Source organism: Nipponia nippon, unplaced genomic scaffold (genome assembly GCF_047370975.1).
Source record: "Nipponia nippon isolate SJK-2023a ecotype South Korea unplaced genomic scaffold, ASM4737097v1 scaffold_4, whole genome shotgun sequence".
In the NCBI taxonomy this organism is placed as follows: domain Eukaryota; kingdom Metazoa; phylum Chordata; class Aves; order Pelecaniformes; family Threskiornithidae; genus Nipponia; species Nipponia nippon.
Genome location: NW_028262358.1, coordinates 78,236,302 through 78,255,003, shown reverse-complemented (window position 1 = coordinate 78,255,003; position 18,702 = coordinate 78,236,302). Strand labels below are relative to the sequence as shown.

Below are 18,702 nucleotides of genomic sequence, written 5' to 3'. Positions count from 1 at the left end.
CAATCCCTTCCTTTAGGTGACACAGACCTAAAAGCCATACTGCCATAACATCCACAGGCATCCAAATACTAATCAATAGCTGCCTCACTTTATTTCCACAAAGACAACAATTAGAAGAATTAATCTAAAATAATGCTTATACATAGACTCATCTAAATACATCAGAATAAACTCATTAGCACAGACAAGTTGTGTATTAGATACCTGTGAAATCTTTCCCCATGTGCATGTAAACTAGTATCACTCTTCAAGTATTCAGTTTTCTTTCCAATCCACATAATTTGTAGACCAAGGTGTTTTTATATACTGGACAGCACTAGGGTTCAGTTTCCTTTTACCAGAGGTTATAAATTTGACTAGACAGCAACAATTGCTTTTTAATCTAAGCAAACTGATCTGTCAGAGGCAATCAGTACCGTGAAGCTATCCCAGGAGAATCCTAATAATCCCGATGAATCACTCGGTGCTGTATGAAACTCAGTAGTTGAACTCTTGGCACAGAATGTCAGAAGCACTTAATGCAGCAAGTATATACAGCTGCAAACAGCGGGCTCGGGGACACATGCCTTCACAGTGTTTGCACTTGTGCTGAAATTCTACACCTTTTGGTATTAATCAGTTTCTAATCATTTTAGCCTAACTTTTTTTTTAACAATTTCTTATGGAAAAAAAATTAACATGCATTTAAGGATATTATTTGCTATTCCTATCAATGGGTGCATGTTATATTCAGAGAAAATGGTCCAGAAAAATCTGGGTGAGAAACTGGAAGGGTTCTGTTGTAAGAGAAAATTTAACAAAGACAGTAGTCAATGACAGGAGGAAACCAAAATGGATGAAAGACACTGATTTCAGAGGAAATATTTTGATGGACCATTGCAGCCCTTCTCATGGGTGTTTTGAGCCTGTAACATTTCAAACATACTAGGTAAGCATTTTAAAAATAATGTGCTCCAACTAAATTATATGCCATGTATGGAAAGACATGCAATAATGTCATTTTTAAACCCAAACTAAAGGTGCATAGGAAACCCATTCTCTTTTAATTCAAATTTTATTGATTTATTCTATTAGTTTGAATTACATGCAGATTTTTATAACTGCAACTAGAAATATTGCTTTATACACATAACTAGAAATGTTTCAATCTACCTAACTGTACAGAGCTATTTTCAAATGAAACTAAGTATAAGAGTAAGCCAGTAACCTTATACTAGGTGTCCTTATGTGGTTTGATTCCTACTGCCTCTAAGCTACAGCTAGTCCCACAGAAGTGTATTAACTCTGTTGTTGCCCTGAGAGAGTAAAAAAATTGTTGAATTGACAAGTGTGTCTATAAAACATACATCACAGTCTCTAGCCTATCCACTGTATGATTATCTATAGTAAGTCTAGGTATAAACAGATGTTCTGACTTGAAAAGCACTTCTCTTTACAACTCAAGAATCCCTAAGGAAGTTTAATCTAGTTGATTTAAAACTTTGGTTCTTAGCATCAGTTTAGTAGTTGGCCAACTTTACTTCTTAACTAGAAAAATACTCTTCTATGGACATGCTAAGAATTCTTAGTAACAACAAACCACTGATTTGCCCATAATTTCAACAGCCTAATTGAAAACCCACCCACTATTTCAAAATGATGAAGGTAAGGAAAACACAAACATACATGCAAAATCCCCCACTACAAGGCTAAAATTGAAAGCCTGCTTCATTTAACCTACACAAAAATCATCCAGTTATTAGCCTTAATAGAGGAAGACAAAATTTCCTAAAATTCTGATATGTAGCATTTTACTATAGTAAAACTAATAATATTGTGTATATATATATTAAAAATATCATATATGATTAAAATGCTTTCTGTTTATATAATGTATATATTTAATATATATTGTTGCTTCATACTTATTTAAATATTTATTGTTATATATTACATATAATATAGCATGGAAACTGTAGAGAAAAAGAAACTAGCCTTCAAAACCTGAAAAGCTGTCTTGGGAAAACATCTTCTTGTTCTCCACTCTTCAACATCTGCATCACATTCCAAAAACTTTTGCTGGAGATAAAAGGTACTAAACACAGATCACTATGCCTGCCTGGTAAGAATTAAGACAGGGTCATCCATTTCCTCTTACCACAGTTCGTATGTATCAGATAGTTTTCTTCAAGCATTCTTTCAGACATGCAAGAAAAATTCCCATAGAGATAGTGCCATCTTTGTTTTCCGATTTCTGCAAAGGGAACTGATTACCTACTACCTGGAACAGAGGATACCAGAACGGCAGTCAATAAAGCAGTATGTTCAATTTAACACTGCAGCTATTTGGCTTCCTAAAGCACCCACTCTAGAAAGACTTTCTGTAGAAAGAGTGGCTCCTAGAAAATAATCTTGCGTCAGAAGTAGGGATTAAATAGTGTAAAGGTTCCCAGGCAAACAGCTATTCCTGTGCATTATCTACTGACACCAGCTCAGATTTCTTCTGGAAGCTATCCTGTCTTCTTTTCCTCCTCACATTCTCTGTTGATTACTCAAGAGACTTGAGGTTGACCTGAATCACAAACCAACTTCTGTTTTAACATGCATAAAAAGAGAAGTATGTAAGATGGGGAAAAAAGAGAGAAAAACCCTGAAGAAGTCCTGCTTTCCACTCTGGTCTGCCAGCATTAGTCAGCTATCAGACCTGATGGAAGAAGCCTTCCTTCTTAAACTACCAGCATTACTGTATTTGATCTCGACTTTCTCCTCTGCTTCCCCCATTGCTAAGCCAGGAAGCACTACTCCTCTCTTGCCTTTTCTCCACAGATGAAAACCATTCCTCAAAAGCTACAGTACAGAAGCAAAAGGGCAACTCGGGGGAAGGGAGAAAAAAAAAAAAAAAAAAAGAGAATCACAGCAGGACACCCCTATCTTTACAGATTATAAACCCTTTAAGGTGAATATTGTCTCCACTCTGGAGACTGCGGTGGTGTTACAAGAGGAACAAGGTATTAAGATAAGGCATTCCTTAACTCACTAGCTGTCTTCCTTCTTCATTAAGGTGCCTAAAAAAAAAAAAATTCCCTTGTGAATTCACTGGACTTTTTGAAATTATCAACACAAAAGTTGTATTAGAAAGTGGGATATGCTAGAGTACCTTTTCAATATCCTTCAGTATTTTCATGATTGCTTGAAACATTTCTTTAATAGAATATTTTATAATAAGTAGTTATTTAGAAGATCTTTAAAATGGTGACTGGGTGCTCTTAGCAAGACTTTTGATTATGATGGGCCTTTTTTTTTTAATTCTAGAAGAAACATGAAAAATTTATCAATTGATAAATTTGCCTTTTGTCAAGATTTGCTGACACACAATCAGCAGTAGTACACTGCAATGAATTCAAGGTTACTCTAGATAACAACCAAGCATAACCAAAGCCAGGGTCTTTACTGAACCACGAATCCAGAACTCAGAAACTGTATTTAAATAACACCAAGAAGAACTCGCACAAAGAACTAAAATAGCATTCTTACAAAAATAGTTAATCCTGTTGGCAGCATTCAGCAGCTGCATTCTTTAGATTCAATCACTTAAAAAAAAATTAAGTCTTGATCATTGAAGGAACTCTGGATTTTGCTTTTCAGCCACAGATGCCTGTCTGGGAGAGGGCACTGGGAGGAATGGAAGCAAGCAGTGCCAGCAAGAGAATTTCACTGCCTGAACAGCAAAGGACCTCTTGTGTCCAGGGAGCAGAACTGCAAAGACTGCTTCAGAGTGAAAGATCAACCAACTACGTGTACAAAAGGAATGACAATTGCTTGGTTCAGTTTCTACACCCAATTCCTGTGCAACGCCATAGAAGTATTACTGGAAAATTACCTACACGTTAAGACTTGGAGGAACACCTATGGAGTAGTGCTTGTCTGTATATTGTGAGGGACAAAAAAGGTTTTTTATTTATTTATTCAAAAGGTTTAGAAAAGCAATCTGAGCAATCTTCTTCACCCTTCCTTGCTCTATGCATTGTAAATCCAGGTTGGACATCACTGAAGAGAGCTTACACTCCTGCTCAGGTCTGGAAGGGGAAGAGCAAGGCTTTTTTGAGGTACTATTGAGCTGTAGTTGCAGAGCTGAATAAGCTCAGACTTCAAGAACAGTCCAACTAAACTAAAACTACAATTTTGAGTTTATACTCTTAAACAGAGAGTTCACACAGTTCCAAAGCATAGGTAGTCCTAATATTTTTCTACTGTACATGTGGAAGTCTCCAAGTCTCTGGAAAATTCAGGCCAAGCACCTTCTCGCGCTCATTCCATTTTCAATCTTATTGACTATGGAACATACAGTAGAAGTCATTAAGCTATATTTCACAGTTTATGGTTTTAATGGTTTTGCAACATTAGATGCACAACACATTTTCAAGCATCAAAACCTAGGCTTTGCTATCTAACATTTCATAAAGATAATAAAAGTTAATGAGCGCTCATGATCTATGATCTGACAAGACATCTGTTCTGTTCTTTCCGAGAGAAAACACTCACCCTGCCTTGTTCTGGCACAGTGGGAGAGAACAAATATAAACTAATTAATCATTCTAAACTATAAGCTATATTAAGTTATAGTTCCTCAACAGGCTTTTCATACCCCATTGCTAATAGGGCACAGGTGTCCTAAAAACAGTCTTTCAATGCAATAATTAAATCCTGCTAACTTCACATGGTCAACTGTAGCAGACAGTACTGTTTAGCATTTCAGCAGGAAAAAAACCTGTTCAAAATGAGCACTAACAAGGTTGATACTGGACTCTTGGTATAACAGCAAGAGCTCTATTCCCATTCTCTCCGTATTTTCATCATGCTTTTTTTATTACAGGAGTATTTTAACAAAATTTCATTCTGACCTATCAAGGGAGTACTTGGTACAAACATTACAAGAAATACTACAAGATACTTCATATGGGACACAGCTAACATTAGTATGGGGGAGGAAGGAGTAATCTGCTTCTGAACCATTTGTGAGGCTGTAACAGGAGATCTGTCATAGGGAACCCTTGAGAACATTAAAATTCTGCACTCCGTTACATTTCAAAACCACTTGCCAAGCATTTTAGGAATACCATTTGAGACCAAATTCAGCTTCTTGATACTTATGTCACCTACAGTATAACACAAAAGTATAAGTGCAAAGAAAAGAAAAAAAATTGATTCATTTTCCCCCTTTACTCAGCCCTATGGTATGACATGTTTTGGACGCTACACAGCAGTATGCAAGGTTTCCGTTTCCTGCAAACCACTGTGTATTACTGTGAAACAGAACATGTGAAATGAAAAAAGAAAAAAAAAATCAGATTGCATAGTAGTTAATGAACAACAGTATTCACAGCAAAACCCTCGGATAAAGATAAAATCCCAGTTTACATGAAGAAAACAGAAATACATAATTCCCGAGAAATACGTTGTATTGCTCAAAACACTGTCCTGCAATCAATCTGCCTTGCAGAGGCTCACAAATAAGCTATGCAACCAGGGAACCAAGCACTGCCCAACTGTGCAGAAAAGCGAAGTATTTTTGCTAACTGAAGGATGCAAGATAACTGGGATTTAACGCTAAAACCCCCTACAGCCTCAAACATCTAACCTATCTAAATAGTCTAAGCTTCCTAGAGCATGCCAGAGAGGAACAGCATCTTTCCACTGACTGAACGAATAGTTTAACCAGCTTTCACCAGATTGCCCTGCTGGAAGAGTCTGCTCTTTCTGCTAACTAAAAGCGGTATTGTCCTATAAGTTGCAGTCACAAACACTGCATAAGAATTTAAACGAAAATTTATGCATACATGTGCACAAACAGAACTGGAAGGGAAATAAAGCTACTAAGTCTATGTATAAAGCTTAGCCCAAGGGAAAATTACTGTGGCACCACTAAATCAGATGGTCCACATATTTCCCTCTCACACCCCCAGAGAGGTTATGTGTGCTTTAGACTAAAATAAACAAACAGAACCTGAAAAAAACAGCACCAAGTAGGCAGCCTAGACAGATCAGCTGCTGAACTCAGGCTACACATGTATCAGCACTTCGTGTAGGAAAACGTCAATGGATTAGTAGCAAACAGTTTGTGCTGAGGATCTGAACCTTAAAATTTACATGTTTGGGGGGTTCACTATGCCTGAACTCATTTATTAACGCTTCAGATCACCTCTTCAGTTAGGTCTTGCAGACATAATTAGATGTTCATCCAGTAGCATTTGGCACATTTTTGGATCATGTTTTTCTGTTTAGTTTCACATGGAGAGAATCCAGTTTGCATTCTCTGAAGCAAAAGCATGACAAACAGGGATGACCAGATTAATTTAAAGAAAAAAAACAAACAAAAAACCACACACACCACCACTCCCAGCCTGAACCAAAACAATAATGTAGACCTACCCTAGGGTCCCCAAAAAGCAGTTATGCAAATGCATCATCTACCCCAACATGTGAAGCTACTTATCAAACACATGCTGATGAGCCATTGCTGTCTATTTTTACATATTATTTAAGTAATATATTCTAGTTCTATATAAATTTTGACATGATATTCTAATTGTTATAGTCTTGCCAGTTAACCTCAATAAGCTCAAGTTCCTTCCCTGTGCATTTGCCTATGTCCGTCCATACACTTTGACAATGCCCTCTCAAATGCTGCTTCCATGACAATTTAAATTATAGTAAGATGAATAACATGCTGGGGGAAAAAAAGAATAAACCACCCACAAAGACACACAAACTTGTCACATTGAGATTCTGGTAAAAATATTAAAATTTAATAATACCTTTTGAACATACAATTATGTCAAGGAAATAGTAAAGGCATTCAAACAAATGGATATATATCTTAAATAATATTTACAAATTCTAAACAGCAAGTTGACTATAAAGTCACAAATACTTTAAATATTTAGTAGAATATAGTGTAAATTCTAATATAAATTAGATATTAACTTCATCTGTTATTTTTTCCAGCGATAACAGTCTAATCTTTACATGCTATATACATTAGAATACTAAAAAGTTATAAAATTTTATTTCTGTTACTATGCAAAGAAATGGAAAATACTGTCTGTCTTACTGTACAATATCCAAATTGAACTTTCTATAGTGTTCTCTGCAAAAATAAATGGCACTTTCACATGCACAAGGCATAAAGTACAAGTCTGTCCATTAGCAGTATGCCATCTGACTGCAAGGTAAACTAAAACACAAATGTCATTCAACCATACAGCTGAAAAATCAAAGTAAAGCGTGGTAAGAGATTCTGACAAACTTTCTGATTCAGACTGAAGCAATAAGGAAAAGCATGTAAACTGATTTCCATTCAGATCTGTCATTTAAAAAAAAAAAAGAAAATACAGCATACTGTGAAGTTTGTTGCGATGGTATTAGTTATTTTGACAACGCATAATGGAAGTAAAGTTGATGATTCTGTATGAATTCTGAAGTCCAGCCCTGCCAGTGGGCTGCAGCTTCTAAGCTGCTTTTCTATTGACAGTTTCCAAAATTACTTGTGCCACTCTGAATTGCACATCAGTAGTCAGGTGAGTTTTCTAGACTTCGTTATGCCATTGTGTAACCATAACTTCCACAGTGCAATGCCACCAGAAGCCTGTCCTTAAGGATTTCTTTACTTGGGTATTCAGGTAACTTGAGCATGTTGATACTGGAAAGAAAAGGAAAAAAATGCCACACCACAGTTCAGCAAGAAACCCAACAGTAAAGTTTTCTGAATGAAAATGCTGAAGATGTCACATTTATGGAAGAAAACAAACCTGTGCTACACTACAGTACCACTGAGCATTCAAATATATTGCAGGAAATTAAGGTTTTTTTCACTTCAGTAAATTGTAATACAACAATTTAATATTCCCGTATTAACCCCACTGCCTTCAGTAAAGCAAAATAAAGTAGTGAACAATGAGCAAACACAATGTAACATAATCTGCATTAAAACCCATCACTTTCACGTTGGATAGTGAATGCTCCACAAACTGTTTAAAGTTTTTTTTGACCTTTTAATGAAAATAGTCATAAGAACTGTACTTTTGACTGGAACTGACATGAAAAAGCTCTCTTTTTAAGACACTTCAATTAGACTAGTTAACATACCATGTGCTTGATGTTGGTAAAAGATTTGCAGTATACGGCACAGCAGCAATTGTAAAATTTTGCAATCCGCTGCCACCCATTATATGGGCAAAGCCACCATGAGGCACCCTGGAACTGAGAAAATTCACAGAAATTAGACCATTACAAGAATGTTATAAGCCAAAAAATATAATCTCTACACTACAAACATCTTTACATTAGACAGTTACTAATACTTTTATCAAGGTTCCCCCTTTCTTACTCATATCAAAATTCTCACTGCCTAAATGCTTTTAATTACAATATTGAGTAACACACTTGTCCATTTACATTAGGCATCAAATTGTTTGAATGATATTTAAGAGAATTCTGTTTGGAAAGAGGACTCATTTCTACAACCAGCTTTTATACCAAAACATTATCTGAGTTTAGGGAAACATCTATGGTTACTTATATTTACAGTTTAAGAAACACTGCATCATAAAAAGGTTTATTCTCCAATTACTATCTGTGGGACAACTGACCAGAGTGCTCTTGACATGTCTTTTCATTTACTACTTCAGACCAAATATTTCAAGTAACTAATGAAACCATTACATCAGTCACACTATCACCCAGTAACAACCTATGGCAAAACCAGAACACGCTAAAAAAAAAAATAATCACTAGCATTGTCAGGAATGTGTTCTCACTTAATCATATTACTCATAATTTTTTTCCTTTTACCAATATATTATTCAAAGTTTATTCAAGGTGTAAACGGACAACAGCCCTAGAGTCTTCAGAGTCTCTCCCTATAATTTTAAACTAAGAGACAAATAGAATAAGGTTCAGATACTTTTATAACATCAACTGAAGTTGGTATGCATTACAAGGTAACGTTGTTAGCACAGCCCTCACATCAGAAAAAATTTTTTTCAAAAAACTATAATGAAAGCATAAGGACTAAAGAAGTTCAATGTGAGTCAGCAATGCATCCTTGCATCAAAGAAGGAAGGCCAGCAGCCTCCTGGGCTGCATCAGGAAGAACGTCACCAGCAGGCTGAGGGAGGTGACCCTTTCCCTGTACTCTGTAAGAAACATCTGGAGTCCAGCTCCAAGCTCCTCGCTACAGGAGGGACAGGGACATACTGCAGCAAGTCAAGCAAAGGGCCACAAAGATGGTAAGGGATTGGAGCACCTGACACAGGAGGAGACTGAGCTGGGACTATTCAGCCTGGAGAAGAGAAGGCTCAAGGGAATCAGATCAATGGATATAATTACCTGAAGGAAGGAATAAATAAGAAGGAGCACAAGTCTCAAGATGGAGCACCCAGTGGTGCCTAGTGACAGGACAGGAGGCAATGAGCACAAACTGAAATCCAGGAAATTCCATTTAAACATGAGAAAAAGTCTTTTTACTGTGAGGGCGTCAAACACTGGAACAAGTTGCCCAGAGAAGCTGAGGGGTCAGCACCCCTGGAGACAGTCAAAACCTGACTGGACAAGACCTTGAGCATCCAGCTCTAGCTGATCCTGCTCTGAGCATGGGGTTGGACTAGACAGTACCCAGAGGTCCCTTCCAACCTCAGCTATTCTGAGATTTTGTAGCAAGCAAAACAACCAGATAAAACAAAATAAACCTTCCATAAAATACATAACAGCTGTTAGAATTTTGGATTACAGGTACTTGTGTTAAAAACAATGCTCCCATATTCACAAAATCAAAGTGACTGTAAAAACCAGGAGCAAGAACGGAAAAGAAGAATGAAGTAATGTTTCCACTCATAGTAAAATCACCTGGCAGAAATGCAAAAGAGTAAGGGTTGCTACTGCCAAATGTTAAGGAGCTAGGACAGAGCTCACAGTAATACTTTTTAAACATACCTTTAAGAGCTAGCCATAATATCCAACATATAAATCTGTATCACCCAGCTTAATGACAGCAATGTTGGGCATATAGTTCTAGCACTAGTATATAAGGCAACCACTACGGAGGGAAGCACTGATTATTTGCAGCATACTATTTCTGACATACAAAGGGAATTGTGCTCACAGCCACAGTTCAGAACAGTTGTAAAGATTTTACAGCAGTACTCTTTTATACTATGGTTTTGGCTCGCATTTCTAATACAATGCTGCCTCCACTGCAGTGACTCGTTTTTTTTCCTCTGATAAACCAAGAGAATTCCTCATTCAAATCAGAAATAAGACACAGACCTAACTGTTGAAAATTTCTCATTCAGCCCACTATTAGCTAGAAGTTTTTACAATTTAACTTATTATTGTTTTTCATACAACAGGTCAAAATCGTATAGTATGATGAGGTCATTGAACATTTAAAAGTAACAGATGGCTGCCAACTTATGCCTCCAAGAATGAGTTTTCTTTCCAAGCAAAACACAGCCAATATAGTAAAGAAAGCCTTCCAAATATGTTGCAAATAAGATCACAAGATCTTACCTCTTACTGCATGTGCAAATAGCCTTCAGCAAGAGCGACAATATGATCTTACAGCTTTGGAAACTTCAACACTTAAAACATTTAAGTATACATCTGAATCCTAACTTTTCTACCTATTTTTTCACATATAGATTTTGCATAAATTTACTTGAAATGAAAACAGCGTAGAAGAGATACTTTAAGCCAGTTCCCTTATGTTTTGTTTTACTTTTAAAGTAGTCATATATATCACATTTATCAAATATGCTGAATTTCCCTTAAAACGGCATATAGCTTATTACTCAACAGAAACTACAGTCCCGTAAGAAGTTAAACGGCAATCCTGATACCTGCAGAATACCAATAAAGTAGAATTTATCATAAGCTGTCAACACTTCCCTCCAACTGTTAACTAAAAACCTGATCAAAAGTTGCCAACGGATAATTAACAATAATTTAGCCCCATACTATTATAAACACCAACCAGATCAAGAGGAGGGAAAAAAAAAGTAAAAGCACGTGGAACTGGCAATACCATCTCCAGCAGCTGCCAGCAGAGAAAAAGTAGGTGGTGCACATGTAAACTTTCAGATCCCCAACATGAGGCACAAGAATATTTAGGCTTTTTCTTCAGTGTGCCAAGACCTCCAAACACACAGAATCTGCTACTCAAACATTACTCACAATTACTTTACTGTTAAAAGATGTCTCAAAATTGGTATTAATGATGAATGCAATGGTATCTCCACTGAAACTACCAAAGCAAGACTTCATGACATTGAAGAGAAAATGGGGGAAAAAGACAAAAGGCAAAGTTTAAGAAATATTTAGAGATGTCAGAGAAACACTGAAGACAATCATAAATATAATTGTTTTATTTAATTCACTAAATTAATTTCATAGTATTTGACTGGAAAGAAAGAATAATGCCACTTCACATGCACAACAAAAAAAAAAATAGAAAAACCAAACCAAATAAGTGAATATGCAGAAGAGATTAAAGGGAAATGGAAAAAAAAAATGAAAATTTTGAATGCAGTCAGCCAACCACTACACACAGAAACAAATTCTTCAGGAAACGTGACGTCAGAAAAAGATCATAGTTTGAAATCAGGTGTACTTTTAGTGTACAATTTTACTTAAGATACTGGCCTGTACTACACTAACTGGTGTTTTAGCTCACAGACAACTCAGCATCTAAATCTTCCATGCCCAGATACTAGGACTGTCTGGGGATTTATGTACAAAAATGCCAGCTGCATACCACTATTGGAGGTAACTTTCAAAGGTTAAATTTTTATGGAAAAATATACCTATTACATTTCAATGACTGAAGAAAAAACCACAACAGGTTCCTAGTAGCTGATAGAGAAAAAAAACTAAGCAATTTGTTTTTAAATTCCCACCCAGAGTTCTTAAAAGACATACCAAAAATTTCTTTCCTACTAACAAGAAATGGGTAAGAACAAGCCAGTATGTGATTTGCGACCAAAATGAATGGTGCTCAAGCACGTATTAATCGGACAACATAATTGTTTACTTGATAGAAAGCATCCCTTAGAATCCAGTAGATTATCCCAAATGCCATGAAAATAGTGAATGCCACTTCAATACCATTTGGAATGTTTTAAGAAGCATTTGAAACATGACCTTACATCTTAAAGATCCTTATTTGCCATCTAGATTTAGAAATGGACTAGTCCACTAAAAATGAAAGACCAGCAGCTGGTGTGCAACAGATGTGCAGTTAGAACTGCAAGAATCATTTCTGCAGAGGACAAAAAGAAAAGATCGATGTGCACAAAACTAGCTTCTTAAATTGTCTGTGATCCCTAAAACCAACAAAATTCATAATAAATCGAGTGAAACTAATAGAATTTGAAGATCATGCCATTTGATGATACATCTGTGACTGCAAAATTCCTTGGTATAAAAGACAAGATTTGATTATCTTAATTTGCGTTTTACCATTACTTAATCACAAAACTTATAAACAAGGTCAACTACTCTATTAATCCTAGAACATGAAGGGAACATCAAATTAAGACTGTGCGATTTCCACTTGCCACCAGAAAAAGACATGGATTACACAGCTCAGGTGCCACATGTATATCTATGGATCCACTTTGCAAAATGTCTGTATACACAAACTCGGCAACTCACCCAGCTCACAGGGGCATTTATTGCTCAAAACCTTCCTTCACTGCCCCCAAACCATAAAGGAAATAAAAGTGGCTTTCCCTGAAGAACAACTAGAATTTAGGACAGAAATCCTATATAAAGCAGAGTCTTGCATAAGGTTACATCTTCACTTGATCTTGACACACTGCACTAATGTTAAATTCAACTCAGCTTTAGGAGAAGGATATTCTGTTTACACTGACTGAAGTGATACCTAGTTATCTCATATATTAAAGCCTATATCGATTACTGGAGAAGCTAAGAGCCCCATAAATATGCAACAGGAAGAAGAATATAAAGCACAGTTAAATTCACTACTGCCTTGCTAAAAATTGCCTGGGACAGCAGCAAAGGCCTCTTGCAAAGTAGTCAAGTATAATAAATAAGTAATCAATCATTTTGCTGGCAATACAGGCAGCAAAAGTATTAACACACACTTTGTCTACTTTGATCAACATATAGAACACTGAAGTATGCAAAATAGTTTCTAGTTAGGTGATCTTGTATGGTAATCTGAAGTCTCTTGACTTATTTCAGAGTATCCAGACAATATATTTGTTGTTACAGAAGGTTCTCACCTGCCAGTAACGAATTGTAATAGTAATACTCTCTCTTCCTGAGTTAGTTCTTCCACAACATCCCAGAACCACTAAATGAAAAATAAGTTAGTTTGTATTTTCCATGAAATACTTGTAGTACTCGAAAAGATAATGGTAAAACAATAAATGGAATATTAGTGTGTTTGTTACTTAAGGGATGGAAGTTTTCGTATGAAATACATATATAACTAAGTCACTTCATATAGCAATATAGTATAAAAAACCTCCACAAATTTCAGCCGAAATAAGCTTCCATAAACACACGCAGGAAATTACAGCAGCAGCACCACCACCTTTTTTTGGATTAAAATGCAATAGTCTACATTATTTAAAAAAATTTTACCTGAATAACTTGGTCTCCTCTCTCATAGCCACTGGTGTATTCTGTATTTTTTAACCAATCATTCACATCAATTTCTGGCATTCCAGACAACAACAGCTCCTTCAGAAGCATACAGATTGTAATTAGTCCTCCTGAGTGACCATTAATTTCAAGCGTTTATGCTATTTTTAAAAGTAATGCTTTAAGTAGTATAAAAATTGCAGTGCTTTTTCTGTTCAGTTGCAACCTTACAGAAACTATGATTTTTAATACAAGAAGATTCTTGAATTCAGGTAACTTCATATGATCTGTTTAATTTAAGTACACAGTATCAAGAGAGAGAAATTATTGCCAAAGAAGCTAAAAGAAAAAAAGCTCTGAGTTTTGGCATGACTTGAGACAAAACTTGAGATGTGCTGGTTACAGAAGATCAAACCACCACAAAAAACTTATTGGAATTTGATTCCATGACTCAGAAAAAGTAAAAGACAGCATCTCCTTACTTTTAAAGAATTTCTGTTCTCCGGAAAGAAAATATGAAAAGGCTTAAACGCCACAACATCCTGATTCTATTTTGGAATTACAGTTTAAGACATTTATCACTGGCACATGAAGTTATCACATTCCAGGAAGATGGTCATTCTAAGTAATTAGGATAAGCAGGAATACATATACTGAGATCCTCACTGATAGATGCCCAGGAAGCAAAACCAAAGTGAAAGATACAAAATGTTTATTTTGTGGGTACTGAGCTTTACTTCTACGTCATTACGCCACTGACGAAGTATGCTGAACAAAGGATTTTAAAAAGTATAGGCATTTCTGCTTACCAGTTCATATTCATCAAAAAGCTGTATCAAAGATGGCGGAATGAACATATGGAAGCCTTGTAAAAAGGCATTTATCTGAGGCTGAATGGCTCTTGTCATTCTAAGCTCTGTGACAAGCTGGACATACTCAGCCTGCAACATAGAAAATGACATTAAGACATACAATAGCAAAAATATATAGCAAAGTCACACACAAATGCAGTCTTCAATACATTACAGATCTCATCTACGGTAAGATGTTAAGAGTCCCTATACACTTTTCACACATGGAAGCGACTCAAAATAATTCAGAAAGCCCTTCAGAGTTCAGAGTCCCTTCTGCCTTTCCCCTTTCCTTCTTTCCAAAGACAATTCCTAAACAGAAATGTTTAAATCGTAACACTAACCAGGCAAAAAAACCCAGAGACTTGTACTAAGATAAAGGAAGTGAATAAAACTTAGTTTGTCATGCCTGCATCTAATACAACCACCGTTGTGATCATCTAAGGACATAAACAAGGCAATGTTTGTAAAGAAAAATATATATTAAGCAAACTGGCATAACTCAGGAAAAAGGGTAAACTTCCAAAGGAATATTTCTTGCTTTCCCCCTATCTCTGGAAGTCTAACAGAATATATTACTTATCCCTGCAAGCTTTGTTGTCTTAATAACAATTTCAATTTTTTTAATTAAGTCTTGAAAGTCTCCTCAGGTTTTAAAAAGGAAAAAAAGTCAGAAAAACATTTATACCATAACCACGTGAATACACAGTATCATAATTTGTATGCTTTAGAGATTTGGGGGCTCCCCTTTAAAAGATGCCAGTTAGAAAAGGAATCCACCAGAACTTTGCTTTTGTTGAAAACAAAAAAGCCTAGGAGGCAGTTAATGGAGGAAGGTTTTTAGAATGAGATAGACAAAAGTGCCTACATTAAAGCTGTATAAAAATGTCTCATCTACCCTGACAAAACTATGCAAGTCTGAAAGTTTCTTTACTCAAGAAAAGAGATTTCTACTTGAGAACAGAATTTATTCCTAGATTAAGGTACTCAATGCTTTGACTTCCTAATCATGATTTTTAATAATGAAATCATGAAACATACCTCCCAATTAAACCATCGCAACTATCACCTTCCTTCAAGACAATAATCTTACAAAAATACTACCTTGATTTTTAATTTTAAAAAGCATTAACCTAAACTTTTAGGTTCTGAACCTGCACAAAAGCAACCCAGCATGATTTCTTTCCTCCCTTTCTGAAAAGCAGAATGAAGTACGAAACATTTCAAAACGTAAGAATATTTTTCAAAGGCAATTCCTTACATTCACAGAAGTAGAGAGGGGTTGCCATTTGCTTTGCAGTTGGAAGACATTTTTAAATGCATTACCACCATTTTATTAGCGTGAGAAGACAATTAATTTGTGAAGTGCTCTGAAGAGGAGGAACATTACCTAAGCATATCTTCAACTGCAGAGCTGTTCCCAAAAAAAACCAGTTTCAATCTAGTAATCTCCCTAGGTTGCTTCTACTGTCAGTGGAACTGAAGACACCTCTCTTCTCTAAGGAATTAGAGGAGTAGCCAAAGGAGATTAACTGCCCTAGACAAAAGTCAGCCTCTGTGAATACATCTTATGAACTCTAGGAAGAAATCAGAAACTTTAGCAGTATCAGGATTAGCAGTAGTGTTAACACTCGTCTTCAGTGATCAAAAATACTTGTTTTACATCTCAAGTTCCTGTTACATAAATTAGGCTATTCAGAAAACAGGGTTGTAGAAAGAAAAATTCACAATCTTATTTTAAAAAAATCTATTAGAAAAAAATATGACAAACACTTATTTTCTGCATTGCAATAATATTTACATTGAACACTTTCATTACGCGAGAAAACAGTTCTTGTGCTTTAGATGTAACAAGAAATGTTTTAAATAGTCTGGAACAGCCAAGCATCCTGACTGTCAGCACTGGCACATGCTGAAAGACCTGTACCACAGAATTTACATAATATATGCCAGTATAAAAACTGGTCAATTTGTTTTTCCCTCTGTTCACTTCATTTACATTTTATTCCCTCTCAGAAGCCTTAGGAGCACTTTACAAAACAAATATCTACATAATTTCAGATCTACATATGCATTCCTACATAGTGCATAAAAGGTACAATCCAGCCTTCTTTTAAGAGGGGAGATTTCTTTGAACACATGAGACGGGCATCACAAATATGATGACAAAGCCTGGTTTGGGTGAGGTGTTGTTCTGTATTTTCCTTTGAGGTAAATTAAGCAGAGATCCTGCTTCTCCAATTTCACAACCCCATATACTGTGAGACGAGGATCAATGTTCTTTATGATGTTCAGAACATCAGATTCAGAGAGCAGCTCCATTCCAAAGCTGATTAAAAAAAAACAACCAAACAAAAAAAACCACAATTTTTTTTACTGCCAAACAGCACAGCCAGCTCACAGACAGACAAGTCCTGGGAGGACAGAGAAAGCCATAGAATTGTGGAGATTTGCACCATTTTTTTTAAAATAGCATATGGTCAAATTTTGTCTAGCTCTAGTTTTATTTTTTCCTATAAAGTAAGTAGAAAGCTACAAAAATATACACAGCAAAGAACAAAGAGAAATGCATAGCATGGACTCTGGAAAAAGCCTGACTTATCCCTTTGAAGTCTCCCTACTGACAACAGGCAGTTGAGCCACTACTATAACTGATACTTCAGTTGGAGCTACACAGACGCTCCAATTGCAAGACTGGAACATTAGCATCGTATGGTCCCACAGCCATTCACCTATGTCATGGTTTAACCCCAGACGGCAACTAAGCACCACATGGCTGCTCACTCACCTTCCTCCCCGCCCCCCGCCCCGTGGGATGGGGGAGAAAATAGGGGAAAAAAGTAAAATAAAATAATAATACAATAAATAAAACAAGTGATGCACAATGCAATTGCTCACCACCCACCGCTGACCAATGCCCAGCCCCATCCCCGAGCAGTGACCACTGCCCCCTGACCAACTCCCCCCAGTTTCTATACTGAGCATGATGTCATATGGTACGGAATAGCCCTTTGGCCACTTTGGATCACCTGTCTTCGCCGTGCCCCCTCCCAGCTTACTGACCACCTGGCAGAGCATGGGAAGCTGAAAAGTCCTTGACTTTGTGTAAGCACTCCTCAACAACAACTAAAACATCAGTGTGTTATCAACATTATTCTCATCCGAAATCCAAACCACAGCACTATACCAGCTACTAGGAAGAAAATTAACTCTATCTCAGCCGAAACCAGGACAGCATCCACCCCTTATTCCATACCATCAATGTCAAGCCCAGGTCATATCCTTTCCAATACATTCCAGTTAATCACTACCACTTTCCCTATCTTTTGATATATACACACAGATAGCATTCCCTTAGTCTATGGACCATCCCTCTAAAATGTCTGTTGAGTTCATTTGGTCCATGACTTTGGGCTCCATCTGTCACAACAGTCCTTCAGGGCAGGAGAGATGGTGTGTGGTGTTGGATTGTTGCATACTGAAGCCAATTTTCATTCCATCACCGCTGCACTTTGCTTGGTTTCATCGAAGGTCATTCTTCATTAATCTGAGCAATTCTTACTGTAATACCTATGGTTGCTATATGCCGTATCAACAAAGTGATGACATACAGTATTATATAGCAGTTAACATCATACTATTCAAATCATTGGCTATTTTCACCCAAAATCAAATCCCCTTGAGGTACACATCGGACTTCCCCATCCTCCTGTGTCACCCAGCAAGTGCACCCAGGTCCTTGAGCAAAAGCAATCCCACGAATGGGTCTGCCTTTCCCTGAGGCAGGAATAACCCAGACTGTCTTCCCCAACGTATTTTTAATGTGCACTACAGGGACTTTATCCCCCTCTACAGTATGTAGAGGTTTTGACTGGGCAGGGCCAGCTGGATTGGGAGATCCCCTAGTGTTGACTAACCAGGTGGCTTTTGCTAAATGTGTGTCCCAGTGTTTGAATGTCCCATTGCTCTCAGCAAAGTCTTTAACAGTCCATTGCATCATTCGATTTTCCCAGAGGCTGGTGCATGACAGGGGGTGTGCTATACCCACTCAATGCCATGCTCTTTGGCCCAGGTGTCCATGAGGTTGTTTCAGAAATGAGTCCCATTGTCTAACTCAGTCCTTTCTGGGGCACCATGTTGCCATAGGATTTGCTTTTCAAGGCCCACAACGGTGTTCCAGGGGGTGGCATGGGACACAGGATAT

The 18,702-nt window shown here is 36.9% G+C and overlaps 1 protein-coding gene across 7 annotated transcripts in view; it reads right to left on the bottom strand.

Moving 5' to 3' along the window:
• Positions 1-6,797: 6,797 nt before the first annotated feature.
• Positions 6,798-18,702, bottom strand: part of HACE1 (HECT domain and ankyrin repeat containing E3 ubiquitin protein ligase 1) — a 58,674-nt gene continuing 46,769 nt past the window's right edge. For 3 of the 7 annotated variants that reach the window (XM_087774858.1, XM_087774860.1, XM_087774861.1), the window contains exons 20-24: positions 14,457-14,588; positions 13,648-13,746; positions 13,284-13,354; positions 8,125-8,238; positions 6,799-7,678 (exon numbers count right to left, since the gene is read on the bottom strand). In XM_087774858.1, the coding sequence (XP_087630984.1) occupies positions 7,576-7,678; positions 8,125-8,238; positions 13,284-13,354; positions 13,648-13,746; positions 14,457-14,588 (519 nt within the window). In that variant the 3' untranslated portion in view covers positions 6,799-7,575. Of the gene's footprint in view, positions 7,679-8,124; positions 8,239-13,283; positions 13,355-13,647; positions 13,747-14,456; positions 14,589-18,702 lie in introns of all 7 variants that reach the window. The other 4 variants (XM_087774863.1, XM_087774864.1, XM_087774862.1 and 1 more) reach the window with 3 other exon arrangements.